Source organism: Lepidochelys kempii, chromosome 15 (genome assembly GCF_965140285.1).
Source record: "Lepidochelys kempii isolate rLepKem1 chromosome 15, rLepKem1.hap1, whole genome shotgun sequence".
Classification (NCBI taxonomy): Eukaryota; Metazoa; Chordata; order Testudines; family Cheloniidae; genus Lepidochelys; species Lepidochelys kempii.
Window position 1 is genome coordinate 16,940,306 of NC_136394.1, and position 19,020 is coordinate 16,959,325.

General features: G+C 40.4%; 1 protein-coding gene across 11 annotated transcripts in view; it reads right to left on the minus strand.

Moving 5' to 3' along the window:
- The window catches only part of ARVCF (ARVCF delta catenin family member), a 444,466-nt gene that overhangs the window by 206,152 nt on the left and 219,294 nt on the right, over window positions 1-19,020 (minus strand). Inside the window, exon 1 of one of the 11 annotated variants that reach the window (XM_073313195.2) lies at window positions 17,024-17,436. The exons of the other annotated variants lie outside the window; for them this stretch is intronic. Coding sequence (XP_073169296.1) covers window positions 17,024-17,044 — 21 coding nt within the window. The 5' untranslated portion in view covers window positions 17,045-17,436. Of the gene's footprint in view, window positions 1-17,023; window positions 17,437-19,020 lie in introns of those variants that run through there. 11 annotated transcript variants of the gene reach the window in all.

Genomic DNA, 19,020 nt, shown 5'->3' on the forward strand with positions numbered 1-19,020 from the left:
TCCCTAGACATTCTGTGCCATGATAAACAAACTACAATAAAAACAGTTTTTAAACATACCACCTTAAAACTCAAAAAGATAAAGCCAACTATCGGATACAAAAGCAGGTTGAAAACTGGAAACAAGGAGTGAGGTAATAGACTTATTTAGATTTATCCCTTGTGGCGGTCATAAACTGTAGGCACGTTACATAACCGATACAGAAAACACAGCCAAGGACAAAGCTTTAGACAGGCAGCGTGACTTCCTCCATCTTCCAAACCCCAAAACAGCAGGTTAGATATGGGGCCAACACAGATCATGGTTTTTAATCATCCCCCCAAGAAGGTGAAAGAGTGTTCAGGTGCTTCACTGTTATAGACTGAATTCAGGGAACAGGAAGTTACATAGTATCTACCACAAAGACATGAGAGTCACTTGCCTCCTTCATGGAGCCGGATATAGTGGGTGGTATTCTGAGCGAAGGTACCTGACAGGATGAGACTCATGGAGGTCCTAGACTCTGGCTAGGAATTTAAAACAAGTACTGCCTGCTGATGGGACAGCCAACCATTTTATAGGCAGCTATTATAAAAAAATAGCCAGTGGACCACACTTACCATTGCACTGCCAATCAATCACTTGGAACACTGCATTTAATGGCATCGGTTTTTTAACGTTATGGCTGCTCCATCAGGTAGGATAACAGAAGTCAGTCAGAGTTGTCTTATGCCTCTCTTACTCATACATCCTATAATTTGATAGGGAACCTCCCCCATGCCTCCAAGTTTCCTTTCCTCTTTTTGCTCCCCTTAAACTCTTAACAGTGGGGCCACTACTCCACGCTGTGCTACCTGTCTGAAAAACAGCTTCAATTTCTGCCATGAGAATTCTTTATGAGGGAATCTACATTAAGACTAACTAACTGTCAGGGGCACATGCTCCAGGAGCTGGGTAGCCAGCAGAGAAGCATGCTGCCTTGGGTTCTGTTTTCTTGATCCATCTTCCTCTACCATATCAAGGTGAGCCATTTAAAAATCACCTATTCCAGTTTTAAAAAACAGATACAAATCCTATTTATGCCTGGGAGAAAAAAAGAAAAAAGCCACTTAATTCTAACTGGAGTTCACTATGTCATGACCTCTAGCTGTCATTTCCTATTTAGTCTACCCACATCACCATTGATCCATCTTTCCGGAAGCAGTGGGTGGCAAGGAACTTAACTGAAGAAGTTACAGCGTTGGGAAGACTCCAATTACTGTCCCTAATGCTACATGTCTCCCTTGGCAAACCACTTGCACAGTAGTATAATTGTCTAAACAAACACACTGAAGATGTTATTGCACTTTGTATAATGGATTTGTGTTATGTTGTGCAACGCTTTGAGAGCCCTTTAAGAATCTATTCTCCAAAGCTCTGCATACCAGCACTTTGATATTAGTAAAATATTGTAATATGGGACTGCTAGTTTGAGCAACCTTGGGAATAATTTTAAACAACTAAAATGCTGGAGTCTTCCTATGTTATCAAACTAGGACTGGATAGTGGCCTGGGTCAATAAAATTCAGTTCTGGACTTTCTCAAATTTCCAGTGTGTTCAGACCTGAAATTTTGGTTTAACCCCAAGATGGATAACTAGAGCTCAGATTTTAGAGTAGCAGCTGTGTTAGTCTGTATTCGCAAAAAGAAAAGGAGTACTTGTGGCACCTTAGAGACTAACAAAATTTATTTGATCAAATTTTAATATTCAGAGAGTGAGTGTGTGTTCATCCATCTTTAAACAGTTAAAAAAAAAAAGAGCCAACAAATGCAAAGAAGTTGTTTAAGCAAAAAGCTCCCATTTTGTGTGTCCCCACAGCATCTACAAAGAATACTGTACCATAATTTAATCACTCACAGGCCATAGTGTGGACAAAAGACCGTATGACAAGGCTTAAGGAAAGTGACTGGGATAATCCTGTTAAAGAACAGCAATAATTTAGTTTCTTTGGACTGGGGTAGTACACACTTTGTTAAAAGAAAAGGAGTACTTGTGGCACCTTAGAGACTAACCAATTTATTTGAGCATGAGCTTTCGTGAGCTACAGCTCACTTCATCGGATGCTGTAGCTCACGAAAGTTCATGCTCAAATAAATTGGTTAGTCTCTAAGGTGCCACAAGTCCTCCTTTTCTTTTTGCGAATACAGACTAACACGGCTGTTACTCTGACACACTTTGTTAAACTCTACATGGAACTGCAAGTGCATACATCACCCCAAATTTTATGAAAAGGAGCTGCTACTATCATTCTGGTTTAGTTCTAGTTTATAAACTTGAATCAAGTGCAGAAGAGGAATGAAACATGTGTTATGGCCAGAACAAGCTGTTGAAAAGGTGCAACCCTGATGTCACTTTTACAGCCAAAAATATATAAATATATTAATTTAAATATTCTATTGTTTAAACCTCCCATATGATACGCTTGTCACTAGAGCTCAAGGTTAACAATTCCATGAGACAGAGTCCCTGCCACCAGCCGCAGCAGAAAAAAGCTTTCATTACTTTAGGCTGAAGCAAGCTGAAATCCCAAGAGATAACCAGCTTACAATGAAATTCAAATGAATCTTTCCTTAAACAAGTCTACACACTTGTAAGGTTGTTAGAAAAGACTTTGAAGTCAAAAAGAAATTAATGATGACTGAAATCTCAGTTAAAAGTTGGCAGGTAAATATATATTCCTGAATCACACAAGCACCCACGTTTCAGAGCAGGAGTTCCAAAACTTCAAAACTAAACAAAAAACCCACTTGTCAACTTGTACTGTAAGTAGAAAAGGAGTACTTGTGGCACCTTAGAGACTAACCAACTGTAAGTACGAGGGATCGCTGAGGTTTCATAAGGGAAAGTTGCATTCTGGGATATGTCAATTAAAATTAAGAAGGAAATAACTCTGTGCAATGGTGCTGAATGTCTCCCTCGAGACCACAAACCTAAAACCAGCATTTTTAGATCTGTAATCTTACTTTTATATTCTTAACTCTTCATTTTCCAACAAATTGATCAGCACAAGTCATAATTCCCTCTGCCACTTCAAACCCTCCACTACATTCCAAAACAGGTTATAATGATATTCGTATCTGCCAGCCAGTTTCTAATTTCACTTCCACAAGCATAAATCAGGAGTATCTCCTTCTGAAGTCAGAGGTACACTAGCACAAAATCACCACAAACGACAGCAGAATTGGACCCAAAAATCTTTCCAGCTAGGAATTGAATACATTTTCCAATTCACAATAGTTCAGTTCAGTCCTTTGCTATAACTAAAGTTACATAAATAAGAGGAGTGTGCTGCTAGGTTTTTGAACTAGTATTCTAGGAATATTTGTTATTATTAGGAGACCAATACCCCATTTTGCTAGGTAATGTACAGACACAGAATAAAAAAATAGTTTGGAAACTCCTGGGGGCAGGGACTAAGTATAATACAAGAGGCAAAAAGATGGATACAGACAGATGTAAGAGAACAAGTGAACAGTGAGACAATATTAGTCAGTATGTCAGGTAGTGGTCTCTGCACATAAACAACATTGTCGAGTTTTTTTGCAAGCATCACAGCAAAGGAGAGTTTTAAGGAGGATAATGAGTTAGTTATGTGAATGTTTATGGGGAGCAAACCTCCCAAACATATGGGACAGCATGGGAGAACGCACAAAGGTGCCTGTTTGAATATTAAACAGGTGGGTGGTGGAGGCTGGCCTCATGAACCAATTGGAGGTGAGCATCAACGAAGATGATAGGTAGAGTGGGGATTAAATGAAGAGCTTTAAAAGTGAAAACAAGCAGCTTATGTTTGATGCTATGAAGAGGAGGGATTCAGAGAGAATGGTGACTGTCAAAAGGACAAGCTAAGAAAATGATCTTTGCAGTAGCATTCAGAATGCATACAAGTGGTATTGACAAGCAAGATTGCATTTGTCAAGGCCAGAGAGAAGCATGTTGCAGTATCTGAGACAGGAGATCATGAGCGCTTTACCTGCGTGGATGGATAAGGCCATATCGTAGCTGGGGGGTGGGATTATGAGCCTGGGTAGACATACATGTGCTAGTTCTGCTTAATCTAGCAACTAAAAATAGCGATGTGTCCAAGGCAGCATGCAAGGTGGCTCAGACTAGCTGCCAGATTACATACCTGGGGAGGTGGGGGGTCAAGTGGTATTTCACTCAGCCAGATAGCCCAAGCTGCTGTCCATGCCACCTCGGACACGATGCTATTTTTACATGCTAGTTCAAGCAGAGCTAGAGTGTTTATATCTACCCAAGCTCAGAATCACACCTCCCAGATGCTGTGTAGACATTCCCTTAGAGACCTTATACAGAAAGAAGATTTGAACATAGGACCTAAGGAGAGGTCTACCATCCAGCTGGAGTCAAAGGTTACAGGCCCGAGTGACGGATAGGATAGTGGTTTTGTCCGCAGCGAATCAAGAAGTGAGGTTGTGGGAAGATTAGGAGCTCTGTTGAGCTTAAGCTGGCAGCTAGACATCCACAAGAAGATGTCAGAGAGACAGGCTGAAATTTTAGCTTGGACGGGAGACAGATCTGAAGTAGAGAGGTAAATCTGTAGGTCATCAACATAACATGGTACTTGTTTTGTGTTTGCAGTTGAGATTGTCCAGAGATAAGGTGCAGAGAGAAAAAAAAGGGGCCCAAGGACAGAGCCCTATGAAATCTGCACGAAAAATTGGTGGGCAAGGAAGAGGAAGAGGATCCCAAAGAACACACTGAAGGAGCAATTAGAGAGATAGGAGGAAACCTGGGGGGGGACAGAGTGATGGAAGCCAAAGGAGGACAAGATTTTAAGGAGGAGGACATGGTCAGCTATGTCACAGGCAGCTGACAGGTCAAGGAGGATGAGGATGGAGTACTAATTCTGAGCTTTAGCTTGAAGGAGGTCACGAGACACTTTGGGGAGAGCAGTTTCAATGGACTGCAAGGGGCAGAAGCCAGACTGGAAAGCATCTAGGAACTCCAACTCCATACGGTGATTGTTGACACTGTGTTCAATGAGCTTAGAGATGGAAAGGAAAAGGAAGATGAAGCAGTAGGTGGAAAGGCAACTAGGGTCAAGGATGGGGTTTTAAGATGGGAGAGACTAGAGCATGTATGTATATGAGAGGAAGAGCTAGAGGAGAGTGAGAGGTTAAGGAGAAGAGTAAGGGAGGGGATGAGATGAGGGTCACTGGGGTAAGCAAAGGTATTAAAGAGAAGGGGAGCAGATGAGAAATGTCTGTCTGTGATGGGAGAAAGAGGAGAGAGTTGTAGGAGGGAAAGGGGGGAAAAGAGCACAGCAACATGAAGATGTGGTCTTTCTTCCTAAAGTTTAAACACCACTTGAGTAGAAGACATGTTCTGATGACATTTATGAACAGTAGCTTGGTATTAGGGCTCCTCTAAAAGAGCAATTCCATACTATGACCTGCTGACTATGATCTTCGAAACCAAGAAACAGGAGAAGTGCCAGGGCACATATATTGAACTGCATTCCTATGCATGAGAAACTGCAATCTGAAGTGCCAGGATTGAAAGCCCCCTTGAATACACATACAGAAACCCAAGAAAACATGAATACACTGTCATTAATGAATTTTTAATTGTCACAACAAGCATGTTGGGCACAAAACTATCATCTCTGTTTTACATATGGGAAATTATGCCCAGGGTAGGTTAAGTGATGTCCAAAGTTGTAAAAAGTCTATGGCTGAGCCAGGAATTGAATCTACATTACCTAAGTCCTAGGCTAGTACCTTCACCAGTTTGATTGCACATCTTTTTTAAAAGACATTCTAGCTCAACCAGACATTCTGAGCTTGATGCAGAAACCACCTGGTGAAATCCTATGGCCTGTGTTATTCAGGAGGTCAGATTAGAGGATCATAATGTCCCTTCTGGTCTTAATCTAAGAATCTCTGAACCACAAGATCATCCTTCCTCAGTAGATGAAAATTTCCCAATATGGACTCCTGTGTCCCAGAAACACACAGTATGGAACATTTTAGAATAGTCATTTACCCATTAAGAAAAAAAACTTAGAGAACCATGCTGATCAAAATGTAACAATTGTTATCATCAACAGCATGTGCTTGGTCTGAAGCTTTTTTATTTCAATAGAGTTGCACATGTCTCTCTCACAGCTGAATGTGGCCCCAGAACAGTACGCAGTATCTGTAGGTTAACTCACTGAAACATTAGTAGCTGCCAATATAAATAAACCTGAGAACAAATGCTCTTAAAAGACAGACACATTGATATGGTCAGAATAAAGAAAGGAGCCTTGTAGGAGGCTCCTCTTAGACAACTTAAAAGTGAATTTCTCACACTAACCCAACATTTTGTACAGTTGCTGCTAGAATTTAAGCCACACAGAGAGAGTTGGTTTGACTGGGACTAGAAATACGTCAATGTTTGTTTAACATACTTTGCCCAGCAACAGTCAGACTTCACCAGCTTGCACTGTACTGCACACGTTGTACAGCTTCTTACCTGTGTGTGTGTGTATATATATCCCTCTCAGCAATATCACCTTAGTGCAATTCAAAAACAGGTACCTCCAGCAGCACAATGCACTCCTAACATCAAAATAAAGCGATTGTTCATTACCTATGCTGATACTTTCTGCCCATTTGATAATGGCTACTCCACACTTGCCTACAATGGGAAATTGAAAAGTCTGAGATTTTCCTTTTGCTAAACCCTACAGATTTATCCTTCCCTTCCTTCTCTTGAGCACTGGGAAAATAAATAGAATTATAAGTGAACCTGGAGAATATTTGGGCTCCAGAATGGTCCTCTTTGCAGCCTGCCTCCTTTGGCTAAAATCACTCAATTTTTCCCTCTAAAATTATTCAGTATAATTTTCATAGTTATCGCAGCTGTGGCTTCTGACAGTCCGGAGATGCTGGAGGCATTCCAGAAGATCTCAGAAATCAAGCAAAAGCCTGAAGTTAAACAGGAATGTCACAGCCTTTTTTGTTTGTTTGTTTTTTAAATTGTAAAGAGTGTGCTGTATGCATATATTTGAGGAATTTAAACATATTTAGGTGAAAACCCAGAATCAAGGTCACTGCATGGGGTTATTCTGGATACATAGTAATATAACAGAGATCAGAATTGGGCCTATCATATAAATGATCCTCCAAATGGGAAATAAGTTTGTAATTCATTGGGGGTCTAGTGTGAGACAGGACAGCTCAGTTTGTTTATGCATGGCAGAGTCCTGAGATGCAAATGAAGTTCTTATGCATGCTCAGGATTATTCTGGTATTCAAAATGTAAACCTTTAAAGAAATTAGCGAATTGTGCATCTTTAGCTATTTAAATTTTTTCTTGATGATGTCATTGACAAGGGAATTTACAGTTGTCACTTTCAGGCACATCAATATGTGGGCCTTAGCAGGCTTGTTTTCTGATGCACTTAAAGAAGTAAACCATAAGTACTTACAAAGATTAGAGCTTTACAGACTTGAATGAAATGGAGTTATGCAGTTAAAGAGCTTAGTAAAGGCTATTGACAGTATGTTAAATGTTTTAAAGTAGCTATGGAGAAGAATTTGAAAGCGAAGTTGGTATAAAGCTATATACTGTAGTTCCCACTGTATTGAATTACATCTACTCTATGTATTAAACAATAGATGGCTGAGAGTGAAACACATTCTATCTTTGATCTAGACAGAAGGAAGCACATAAACTTGTTTATAAATTGGTTATACAGGTTGCCGCATTTTTTTATTCCCTTTATGAACCTATGTTCTGCATTAGCAGAGCATGTCCTAATCCATAAATTGTATTCTTTAAGGGGTTAGAACTTCATCTGTGTAAATTTAGTGCTGTATAGTCCTCTCCCCCTCCATCCTTGGGTAGGGAAAAATTATTAGGATTTTGCAAAATCCTCTTGGGAAGTTGCCTTCATAACAACCATTATACCCGGTTCTATTTTCCTTAATAAACAGGGAGTTTAGGGTCCCCAAGGAATGCAGTTCCACTTCTACTTGTGCATTACTTTCTTGCCCACCAGAAAATGCTTCATTACATTTAAGATGATGAATATTACTAACATTGATGGCAGCAGAGACTTCTGTTAGGGCCTAGCTTAGGCCCTGATTCAACAAGGTACTTAACTGCATGTTTAGTTTAGGGCACGTGAATAGTCCCATTGAAGTCAATGGAGCTACTTACAAAATTAGAGTTAACTGTGTGTTTAAAAGTATTTTACTGACTTCTCATAAGTGTGCTGTCTGTCTTAACCCTTCTTGCTAACAGAGCCATTCTCCCATTGCTCTATAAACTTTAAATTAGGGAAGGAACACGATCTTTATAACTTGGTTTAGAATATGCTCTGTATTGTTGGCTTCAATTCCAGATGTGCTCAGCACGTGTGAAAAACTTCCCATATTCTTTGGGACACCAGAGATGCCCATTTTGGTGATCTTTCCTCTATTTCTAAATCTCTCATGAACCAGAGATGTGGTTTTCATCAGCCTTTCTTCCGAGCACAGCTTCTTTTACAGATCATATATTAATATGCAGTTTACGTAAATTATATTTTTAATAAGGGCAACAGTAATCATATTATTTCTTCCTCCTTTTCTAGGATTTTAAATATTGCAGCACAATACTAAATGCTGTAGAAGTAGTATTTCTGGGTTTTTTGTTTGTAAATAAAATATTGCAATATTGCTACTAATTATAGAATTTTACTCTAATGTCCATAAATGAATCCAGGATCCTCAGCTGGCATCGGTTGGCACCTAAAACTTTCCCTCTAACTCCAGTATTTTATGTAGTTGATTTTTGATAACTAACAACATTAGTGAATTGTATTTCACTGCTTCTCTGTAATAAAATGGAATTGTATTTTGTACATTATAATTTCAAAAATTTCAGCTTTATGAGTTCACTTTAGTGTTGATTGGTTTGTGTGTTATCATAGCGTAGCTGTTTCTGTTGAGTTGATAATATTTGAAATTGCTGGAATACAGCCAAAGAAATTCTTTACCGGTACTTCCTTATCACCGTTTTCTTTTATTGCTGCCAGTTCTTATAAAATGCAGTCATAAATCAGTATTTGAGAAGAAAGGGCCTTCATATCTCATGAGCTCTGCATGAGCCCTGAACACTCCTGAAAGAGAGATGATTGGACTTCATGGGTGAGATATTCCGCTCTATTGGGTGCTTCAGTTTTCTCATTCACTGCTCTTCATGTTTGTGTATTTGGGAAAATAATATGAACTGCAGATGTAAGCACCTTCAGAAATGATAGTTATGAGACAATATACTGTACCTGATCAGCAGAAAAATGTATCTTCCCTACATTAATAGGGGTCATAATGGCAGTAGTTAAAATGTTCCCTCCAAAACTTGTAAATGCAGTCAATAGACTAACTCAAGACACTGTGGTCTTAAGCCTAAATTCCCTCCATGATAGCTTCAAAAGATTTTTGCACGGTTCACGTGCTGTACAGGTCTTTGCAGGACAGCAGAGCCAATGATCAGAAATTCTAGTGAAAGTTTGGAGATGGGGAAAGAGAAAGATCATCTCTCTTCCCTTGGACCCCCCAAAATTGTGTGAGCAAGTTGGCAGGTTTTTTTATTAAACTAGTTTATGTGCTGTCATCATCTATTAATAACAGTGCATTGACGATGAAGCTAAGCACATTAAGAGCTTCCAGGATGCATTTCAGAAGAGATCACACATATAAAGCTGTCTTAGGTTAGAAGCCTTTCCCTGCCATCTAGCACTGACTAGATAACTTGGTGTATATTTAATAAAGTAGATTGGGTCTTTCTTATAGATGCCAATTTTGTTATTTAAAGCACGTCTGAAGACATTTGGGGATCACGATGATGGAACTGTAAGAACCTGAATAGAACTACTACTTGGTGGTGGCTATTCAAATATCCACAAAAGTACAATAAAATATTTTCTGTGAACAAGTTGGTAAGAGAATGGACTGAAGAGGTTACAAGATTATTGTAAATAATAAATGTTCACATTAATATTGGTAAATGTATACATTAAGAGGAAGACAACTGCATTTTATATTTCTCCTTAGCAGTTTCATTTTATCTGGATTGTTTGTCCCCTTTCCCTCCCCAAATTCTGTTGTAGTTCCAGGGGCTAAACTGCATCTTGGTCAAGGCTACACATTTATCTTCTATTTTATTATGTGATCCTATCGCATCTCATTTCTCTGCCCTTTCCTGTTCAACTTCTCATCAGTTAGTGACAGTTCTGACACCAGCCAGTGGCATAGCAGTACCAGCACTGTGTATTCCTGCATGCAGCTGGCAGCTTTTAAGGGTGCTACCCTGCTTCTGAGGTACAATATGCTTTTTAGCAGGTTATTTCTGGAGGGGAGAAACATTTGTAGTTACATCAGAAACACTTCTTGCCATCCATCACTTTTTGCAACAGGAAATAGCAAAAAGGCCTTCCTTGAATGACAGACAGGAAATTTGAAGAAAATAAGAGATTACCTTCTCTTTTTTACAGAAGGAGAAGCAAGGGAATTCTAATTGTGTTTATTAACCATCAGGACTGACCTTCATATTGTACAGCATCCAAGGTTTAGTGCCTTTATTTTCATGTATGTATTTTTGTTTTTTACTTAATGTTTCTTCATCATCTTGGTAAAAACATTAGCATGGGAGAGGGAATTCTATATTTACATAAGTTCCCGCCTGAAGACATTATGAAGGTTTTAATCTGCAGGTACTGAAGTGGCATTTATTAGTTTGTTTTTAAAGAAGAGCTCTTCTGCCATATAAGCCACTAACTAAGGGTTAGATTTTCAGAAGAGCTCTGTCTGCTCCCTATGTGATACTTAATCAGATTTTTCAAGAGTGCTGAGCACTCTTGGAAATCCTGCTACTTATTTTGATGCCAAAATAGGAAGTGAGCTCTTCTGGACCCAGATTTTTCAGGTTGCTTTAAATCTGGTGCAACTTGCTTTTCATTTCTAGTACTGTTCCCCCCTTTTTAACTGATGCTCAGCCGCCAGTTTTTTTTCTTGGGGGTGGACTGGAATGATATTGCATGGGACAAGATTCCGCTTTTTATTTTTCTTCTGTAGCAAATGGGACTTTTAATAAAAAAAAAAAAAAAAAAAACACTCCAGCTAAATAATGCCAACACAAAATTTAAAACCAACATAAAATATAATCTCTGCTTTGCTGTCTATACCAGAGGCATAACAAATATGGTATAAAACTCCTAGAGTCTGACTCCAGTCCAAAGACTTTCCAGAAAAAGAAACATTGATAAAATAATATTATACACTTAAATGTGTGGGTGTTTCTAAAATTACTGCTCTTTAAGCTTTCTTGCGTCCAAAGACACTTGGCTTAAGAGCATTTTGTGGATACTGTTTTGGCAGCTGGAACCACAAAACTGTTTACAAAAGACTCGGGTTCTTCCACCTCCTTCCCCACCCCTTCCTGTTTTTAAAATAGAATGTTTGAGGGAATTTTATTCCTCCCTGAGATATTGGAAATCTAAGGGTTATTTATTTAAAAGAAAAATAGACTTGAACTCAGTTTCTTATGGGCATAAACTATAGATAGTAATCTCAGAAGTTTAAATTGTTTTCAAGTAGAGTTAGGACATAAAAGTGACATTAAAAACATCGTACGCAGTGTTTCTGGTTCCTCAATGGCTTCCCAAGCTTGTTTTCTTAGAATACCAAATAGAAACATGGTATTTTTTTCCCCTCTTCATAGCTTTGTACTTCATGCTCTGGTAATGAAAATCATGTTGTTTTCTGATTCATGCAGTGCCTTGTAAACAGCAGTAAAGTTTTGTGAATTAGATTGGTGCTTGTTTGTTTGTTTTGTTGGGGTTTTTTGAAGTTATGGAATATAATGCAGCAGGCTCTCTTGTATTCTATGTGCTGATGATAGTGAAAATATGGACAGTCGTATAATTCCAGTAACTGCAGTTGAGTTCCACCAAGGATTATAATGGTCATGTCTTGACCACCTGTAGATGTGAAAGATTCCAGGAGATTCTTAAGAGTAGAGGGTTCAGCCTTCAAGCGCTCACCAAACCCTTAACAGGTACAATTACATTGTGACAGGTTTCAGAGTAACAGCCGTGTTAGTCTGTATTAGCAAAAAGAAAAGGAGTACTTGTGGCACCTTAAAGACTAACCAATTTATTTGAGTATAAACTTACATTGTGGTAACAGTTTCAAGTTCCATTGGTGGCACTGGTCAGGACACAGACAAATGACAGACTGACACAGGGATGGATCTGAGTGGCAGGTCCCAACTTTATTAACTTAACAATGGGAAGGGACACATATGCTCACCCCTTCCCACATCAGGCATTTAACTGGGTCCAGGATGAGATAACAGAACTCCCACCACATAACCAATACCTCAGGATAGACCCCCTTCAGTCTGCCCATGGGACTAAGCTCAGCTTACTTCTGAACCCCCTCGCCCTCCCTCCCACAGCGGGTGTAGTGGATACCAAGGAGGATCTAGGTCTGTATAAGCTTCAAGACTCCCCTTGTCAGTAAAGGGACATGGTCCACCAGTGAAACCCCAGGTCTCCTTTACCCTTGGAACCTAGCCCTTTCAGCATTTATCTTCCCCCGACACCAGCCTAAAGTTACAGCTAACTAAATATTCCTATATTATCTCCTGATGTTAGACTTCCTATTCCTTTGTCTAACTGTGCCCCCACAACACTGCAAGGAAGGAGAAAAACCCACCAGACCTCTGCCAGTTTAGTGCAATGGAAAAAAAAATTCCTTCCTGATCCCAAAACAGGTGAACAGTCAAACCCAGAGCTCAAGATACTACCAGTGTGGGAGGAGGGAGGGACAGTTGTAGAGCAAGTCAAAAGGACCCCCGGGAAAACTTTAAATTGGGAAGGAGGAAGCATGAAAGCCAATCAGCACCGCTATTCCCTGCCAGGCAGCTAGTGGAAGGGGAAGAAAACCCCTTCCCCTCAGTATATTTCTACCTGTTTCAGAGGTAAACAGAAAGGACCCAGCATTTCTGGGCTCGTGAGTTCTCCCTTTCCCCAAGCCTTATTAGGAATTTGGCTTCATTGCTACTAGTCCCATTAAACATTCTCAACCCCTTGTACTTGGTTAAATAGCTGCCACATTCCATATCAGAGGTAGCAGCATTTCATTGGTGGGTAAAGCAATTCCCGAATATAGCTTTCCTATACACACAAAAAATCTTTGTTAAAGAGTTAAGGCTGAAAGTGTTTTTCAATTAACTCTTCTTGTCCCCGCAGAAAGTTTTCAAAAATTTTACAAGTTAAAAAGTCTGGGCATGAACAGTTAAAGGACACAACCAGTTCCCACAGCTACGTATTTTTAATCACAGTCATCCTACTTGTGCAACTTTAACTTTTCTCCATAATACTTGCAAAAAACTGCAAAGGTCAAAACAAGTTATTATGGGGCAACGTTAAGATTTCTTGGACTGAGTAAGTCAGATAGGAGAAAGGAAAGAATAGCCATTTTCAAGCATATAAACAGCAACATTTAAACAATCTTTTTTAACCCCTTCTTCGGTGTGCAGCTCCTCGGAAGAGCTAACCGAACCAAATACAAACTTGGAGTTTCTAGGCCACACCCTTTTGAAGGCCTGATGCACCAAAAAGACTTAGGAACACTCCAGAGAAAGGAAAGGAGGGGGAAATCTTAAAAATGGCAATGTCCTGAAACTTATTTTCTTATTTCTAATCAAAATTCTGAGAAAAACTTTACTATGAAATAAATGGGCTCTGCAAAATTTCAGGGTGGTTTCCTTTTAGTGGGAAAAAAAAGAAGAGATGGGGTATTAAAATATCAGGCTACAACTGGGAGTTACCCTTTAACTTTACTGCAAAGTTGCTACCACCAATTTATTGCTGTTACAAAGCGGGATTAACATATATATAGGTATGTGTTAGGCATTATGGAGTTCGCTGTCCCAAAAGTTATCAACTGTCCAGGATTGAATACTTCATAGAAAACTTTTTTTAAAAACCAACAAATTTTACTTATTAAGCACCTCCTTCTTAAGAGCCCATGCACACGTATTTGTATTACCATAGTGCCTAGGAGCTTTTTACAGGACCTTGTTGGCATATTTCTATCCTTTTCTCCAGCTATGTTAACACAATTTAATGACAATATTCACTGCTAACAGCAGATCCAGCATTCACTACTGTCCAAATCCTAAGGTTCTCCTGAATAAAAACTAACCTCAGTGAGTCCTGTGTAATTAAGGACCTCAGGATTTGGATTTAATAGATGCCTAAAAAACAAGTTTCAGTACCATCTACTCTGGGATGTTGAAACCATTTAAGTAGGAGTGTTCAATGTAGACAAGAGCAAACCATGTTTAAATGTGCATGCTAGCCTAGATAAGAATCTAGGCTAGAAATTCAACCCCCTTTCTAGCTCTGTCCACACTGGACAAATCATGCCAGAAACCAGTTTAGTCAGAAAGATGCTTACAATGAGTTTAAAAACAAAAGCACCTAACTCAGGCTGTATTTCCGGTAACTTTTTCTTTCAGACTTCCCACTACTGCTACAGAGCCACAGCACTATGCCAACAGGCCACCAGCATTGTAACCACTGCATAATCCAACCCTGCTCAGAGCAAGTCTAAGGTTACGTGGCGATTGAAGTGCTGGTGAATGCCAGTGGCCCAACTACACCACCACCTGTGCAGCTCCAGCAGCGTAAGGGCAGCGTGGGTAAGTCTGAAGGGAAAAGGCTAGTGAAAGCAAGGTGTAAAGGGATTCAATCTACTTCAGGCCTTTACCCAACAAGGGGGAATTAGGTTTAATCATCAGAAGAAAATAACCTTCTGCCCTCTGATAGAGTTCATGAGAGTCATTGGCTCCTGAAATTGGACAGTTTGAGGTGACTGATGCCTGTGATAAGAGCGTCAGCAGACTATCTATTTGCTGAGGCAGAAAGAAGAGGCAAGGTACAGGCCTGAACGGTATTGTGGCAGAAGAAACCACGGGCTGGTCGACGCTACTGCTTAAGTCGATATCATTTATGGAGCTCAGGGGGGAGGGAGGAGACACACTCCTGAATGAAGTAAGTTACAGCAACCTAAACACCGTCCACACCGGCAGTATGTCAGCGGGAGACACTCTCCCGTCAGCACAGCGCATCCTCACCAGATGCGCTACGGCGGTGTAGCTGTGCTGTTTTAGTGCAGCAATGCAGACTTGCCCTCCCCCTCTGCTGCCACCTCCTCCTCTACGGAGGATGAATACAGCAGACAATAAAGCAGTTGCAGCCACAGGGAATTGTGGATTTTGATATTTGGCCTGAAGTTAGTGCCTGATACAGTGTTTGGAGCCAGTGATAGGCCTGAAGCCACATCCCATAGCTAGATTTCAAATCTGAGCCTGAATGTCAAATCACTAACAGCCAAACCAAAACTCTTCACTCTTCTCCGAGTCTAGTTTTAATTTAAGATTAGTTTTCCTTTAATAATCTCAATTTCCATATTCTATACAACTGCACAATAAGTTACTTTGACAACAAGCAGTTCAAGAACCACCACAATTCTTAAAATAAAGAGCCCTCTAATTCCCACCTACAGTACCACCTGCAAGTTACACTGCAAAGTGACCTCAATCAACCCAGCATCCATGTTCCATCCAAAAGAAGGGCAGAGGAAATAAAATCTATCTATCCATCCATCCTAAACATGGAGAGGGTCACCTAAAATTGAGGCCATAACACTATCTTATTCGGACAATGAAAACAGATTTACATGGAGAAACTAACTGACATGTACAACTGATGCAGTTAAGGGTAATATTCCATTCCTTTCCAAGTTCTGTTTCCCTCCCTGCCCATCCAGAAACACACAAGTCTGTTCATCTCAGATGTGCCTTTTTGGTAGTTAGCATTCTGCTCCCGACCTCCAGCTTTTTCCTCCCAGTGGAAAAATATCCAAGGAGACAGGTTTCTGTTGCTAACTTTGTGTACATCAACAACCAATCACATGTAATTTGACAGCCAGAATAGTTTCAGGTCAAGCAATATAAAAAGGTAAAACACCATTCTTTCCTCTCTGAAAAGTCCACAGGTGGTGTACAACACAAGAAATACAGACAAACAAGCACCTAAACATGATAGGAATCCTCCCATCTCTAGGAGAAAGGTCAATGGCCGCAAGAACCATCTGTATATCACTAATCATGCAAGGATTCCCACAAAGCCCAGGAAAGAGTGTGACTTTTTGATACCCTGGTTGCTTTGAGAAATCCAATTCAACTGTGTTACTAAGATGCATGGACAGCTTCTAGCTGAGATAATCAAAGGAAGCTGAACCACCACCACTTTGAACATGCTAGCCCATATTAATGCACATGAGTATCATCTGCAGGTTTTGCTCCTCTTATTCCAGGAAAGCAGAAGTCTACATGATCTTTATTTATATTTCACTTGCAAATGCTTTGCCCTGCAATGCCCAAAAACACTCCAAGGTAAGGTAGAATGTTTGAGTTTTTCCACAATAGTTCCACAACATTTTCTAACATTATGGGCCAGAGGGGTTTGTTTAAACCAACTTCACTTTATTTTTGATATTGAATGTACCAGAAGGTTATGTTAAAAACAAAAGAGAAAGCAAAGGAACGCTGAGTGGAGAACAAATCTTTAACAATGGCAGAGGGTTGGGGTTTTTTTTGGTAAATAAAGAACATTATTTCTAGCTATTCAGTGCCAAAGAGTGCCCTGGATTTACTGAACCTTGTTGAAGGTCAAAGTAAACAATAGCTTGCTTTTGGGGGGAGGTTCAATAGTTAACACAGAAGACAAAAGCAAAATCTCTCTCCAATAGTCTGTTAGAAAAGCAGCTTCGATTTCTCCTCTAACCCTCTGATTTAAAAAAATAAACCCCACACCTCCCTCTCTTCCAGACAGACACTCTAACCAACCATCAAACAAACATGCATAAATAAATACAAATGATGTATAGCGGACCTGTGGGAGGAGGAGGGAAGCAATGTAAGTTTCGCACTAACCTGTTTGAGTTCTGCCGGCATTCATGAAAGGTGGCAGTTTTACAGTCCCTACCAGGCAAAGATCCGGATTATGGCAGGCTCTTTGTGGATCCAGCTCTTTGGCTTGACAGCCCGGTTCATTTGCCTTTCGAGCCTCTTTTCTGAATGAGCCCCCCTACACACACCCTTTGTAATCTGATCGATTGCAGTTTGAGAGCTTCTCGGCAGCCTATCTGCACGTACAGCCGTTCCAGGGAAGAGAACCCACAATCAAAGTTGCTCTGAAGAAAAACTCGTGATAGCAGTAGAGCAGGGGGGGGGGGCTTCTTCAGATGGTTGATTTCTCTCCTAATCCCCTGGAGAAAGCAAACCTGATCTCCGCGTGCTGCTGCTCCTACTCTTCCTACCGCAGCTCCCAGTCCCTGCAAACTCAGTCCTCTTTGGGGGCGGAAACTGACAGACAGCCACAGCTGGAATCTCCAATAAAGCAGCACTAGCCACACCCAGCAAGCAGCAGCCTGAGAGAGTGAGACACACAGGCTGGAGCCAGTGTAAAACAGCGGGGGGAGGGCGTTTGTACTGCTGGGATCCTGCATGCTGTTCATCCGAGCGCCACAGCCTTTCGGGGGGAGGAAAGCAGGCTTCCTTCTCTTACTATAAAGGGATCGTGGCAGTTTGAAATCTTTACTCTAGTCAGTTTTTTATAAAACAGTTATAAGTAGTTTCAGGGGCTGCGCCTGCCGTCAAGCAGCCCTCGCCAATGGTTTTATTTAACAGTCACATTTTCCCAATTTAAAATCTCCCCCCCCCCCTTTGCTTTTGCTGCTGTGCGAAGGACCCACACAAACCCTGGAACCTGTGAAATGGTTATACACTAACTAGAGTCAGCACCAAGTTACCCATTCAAAAATCCCACCCATTCCGTATTTTTCCTTCTATTTTTTCCGGTTATTTTAGGAGGTTACTTGCAAGAAGAATAAATACAGGTTGTTTCCAGACAGGAGAGAGATTGTTACAGCTAATGGGGTCTCAGCCTCAAAGTAACTTCTCCAAAGAACACCCCTGAACCTAAAAAGGAGCTGAGCAGGTTTCTTTACGAACTAGGAGGGGTCTCAACATTTTATCAACTTGAGCAGGGAAATCCTTGTTTGCAGTTCGCTCACTTTGGACCATGAAAATAAATAGACTAGCCAGCACTTATGCAGTAGCACAAAAGGAAGATCATCCATTTTTAATCAGTCGCTCCTCCCCTCTTAGATTCCCAGCACAGGAAAACTGGGATTTGCAATTAACTAAAATCCTCAAATTATTTTTTTTAACCATTTTATACACACATGGGAGTTACTACCAGGTACTGCCATAATACACACATATGCATGTAAAACACAATAATTTTGCACTTTTGGTGGTACATTATTTCAGCAAAGAGCATTAGCTGTGCTATAGTTCATATTTTTCCTGCTCAGTAGAAAAAACACAGACTTTCCATCCAGATATCGCATGTTTTTGATATTCTTAATGTAAACAAGCTGCCCTAACTTATACACCTGCCGTTTAACAAAATATCTCAGTTGCTTTGCTGAAAGCACAGTTACTGAAAAGGAAAAGTATCCTCCCATACCTCTCAGGACTAGGCTCTGGTCCCTCTTCCTGCACCTTGCAAGGAACTCAAAAGCACATTGAGTCTCCTGGGAAAGGCTCTTTCCTTGGAAACCTACCTTAGCTAGTGTGACCACTTTATCACCTGCTGATCCACAACAGGGGAAAGGGACAACACTTAACTGGCATTTTGACACTGCAACCCTGCCCTTCAGAGGTAAGCAATCAATGAGGTTTGAGTCAACCAGCTAAGCCCTGCCTCCAGTGCTAAATAACTGGCATTGCTTTCTGTGATTAGCCAATGGGTTGAGGATATTTCTCCTCTTTCATATTAGCTTCCTGCAGCAAACTACCCCTGCAATAAATAAATCCACCACTCTAACAGCCAGTGGCCTAAACAATGGTAATTAGGGATGAAT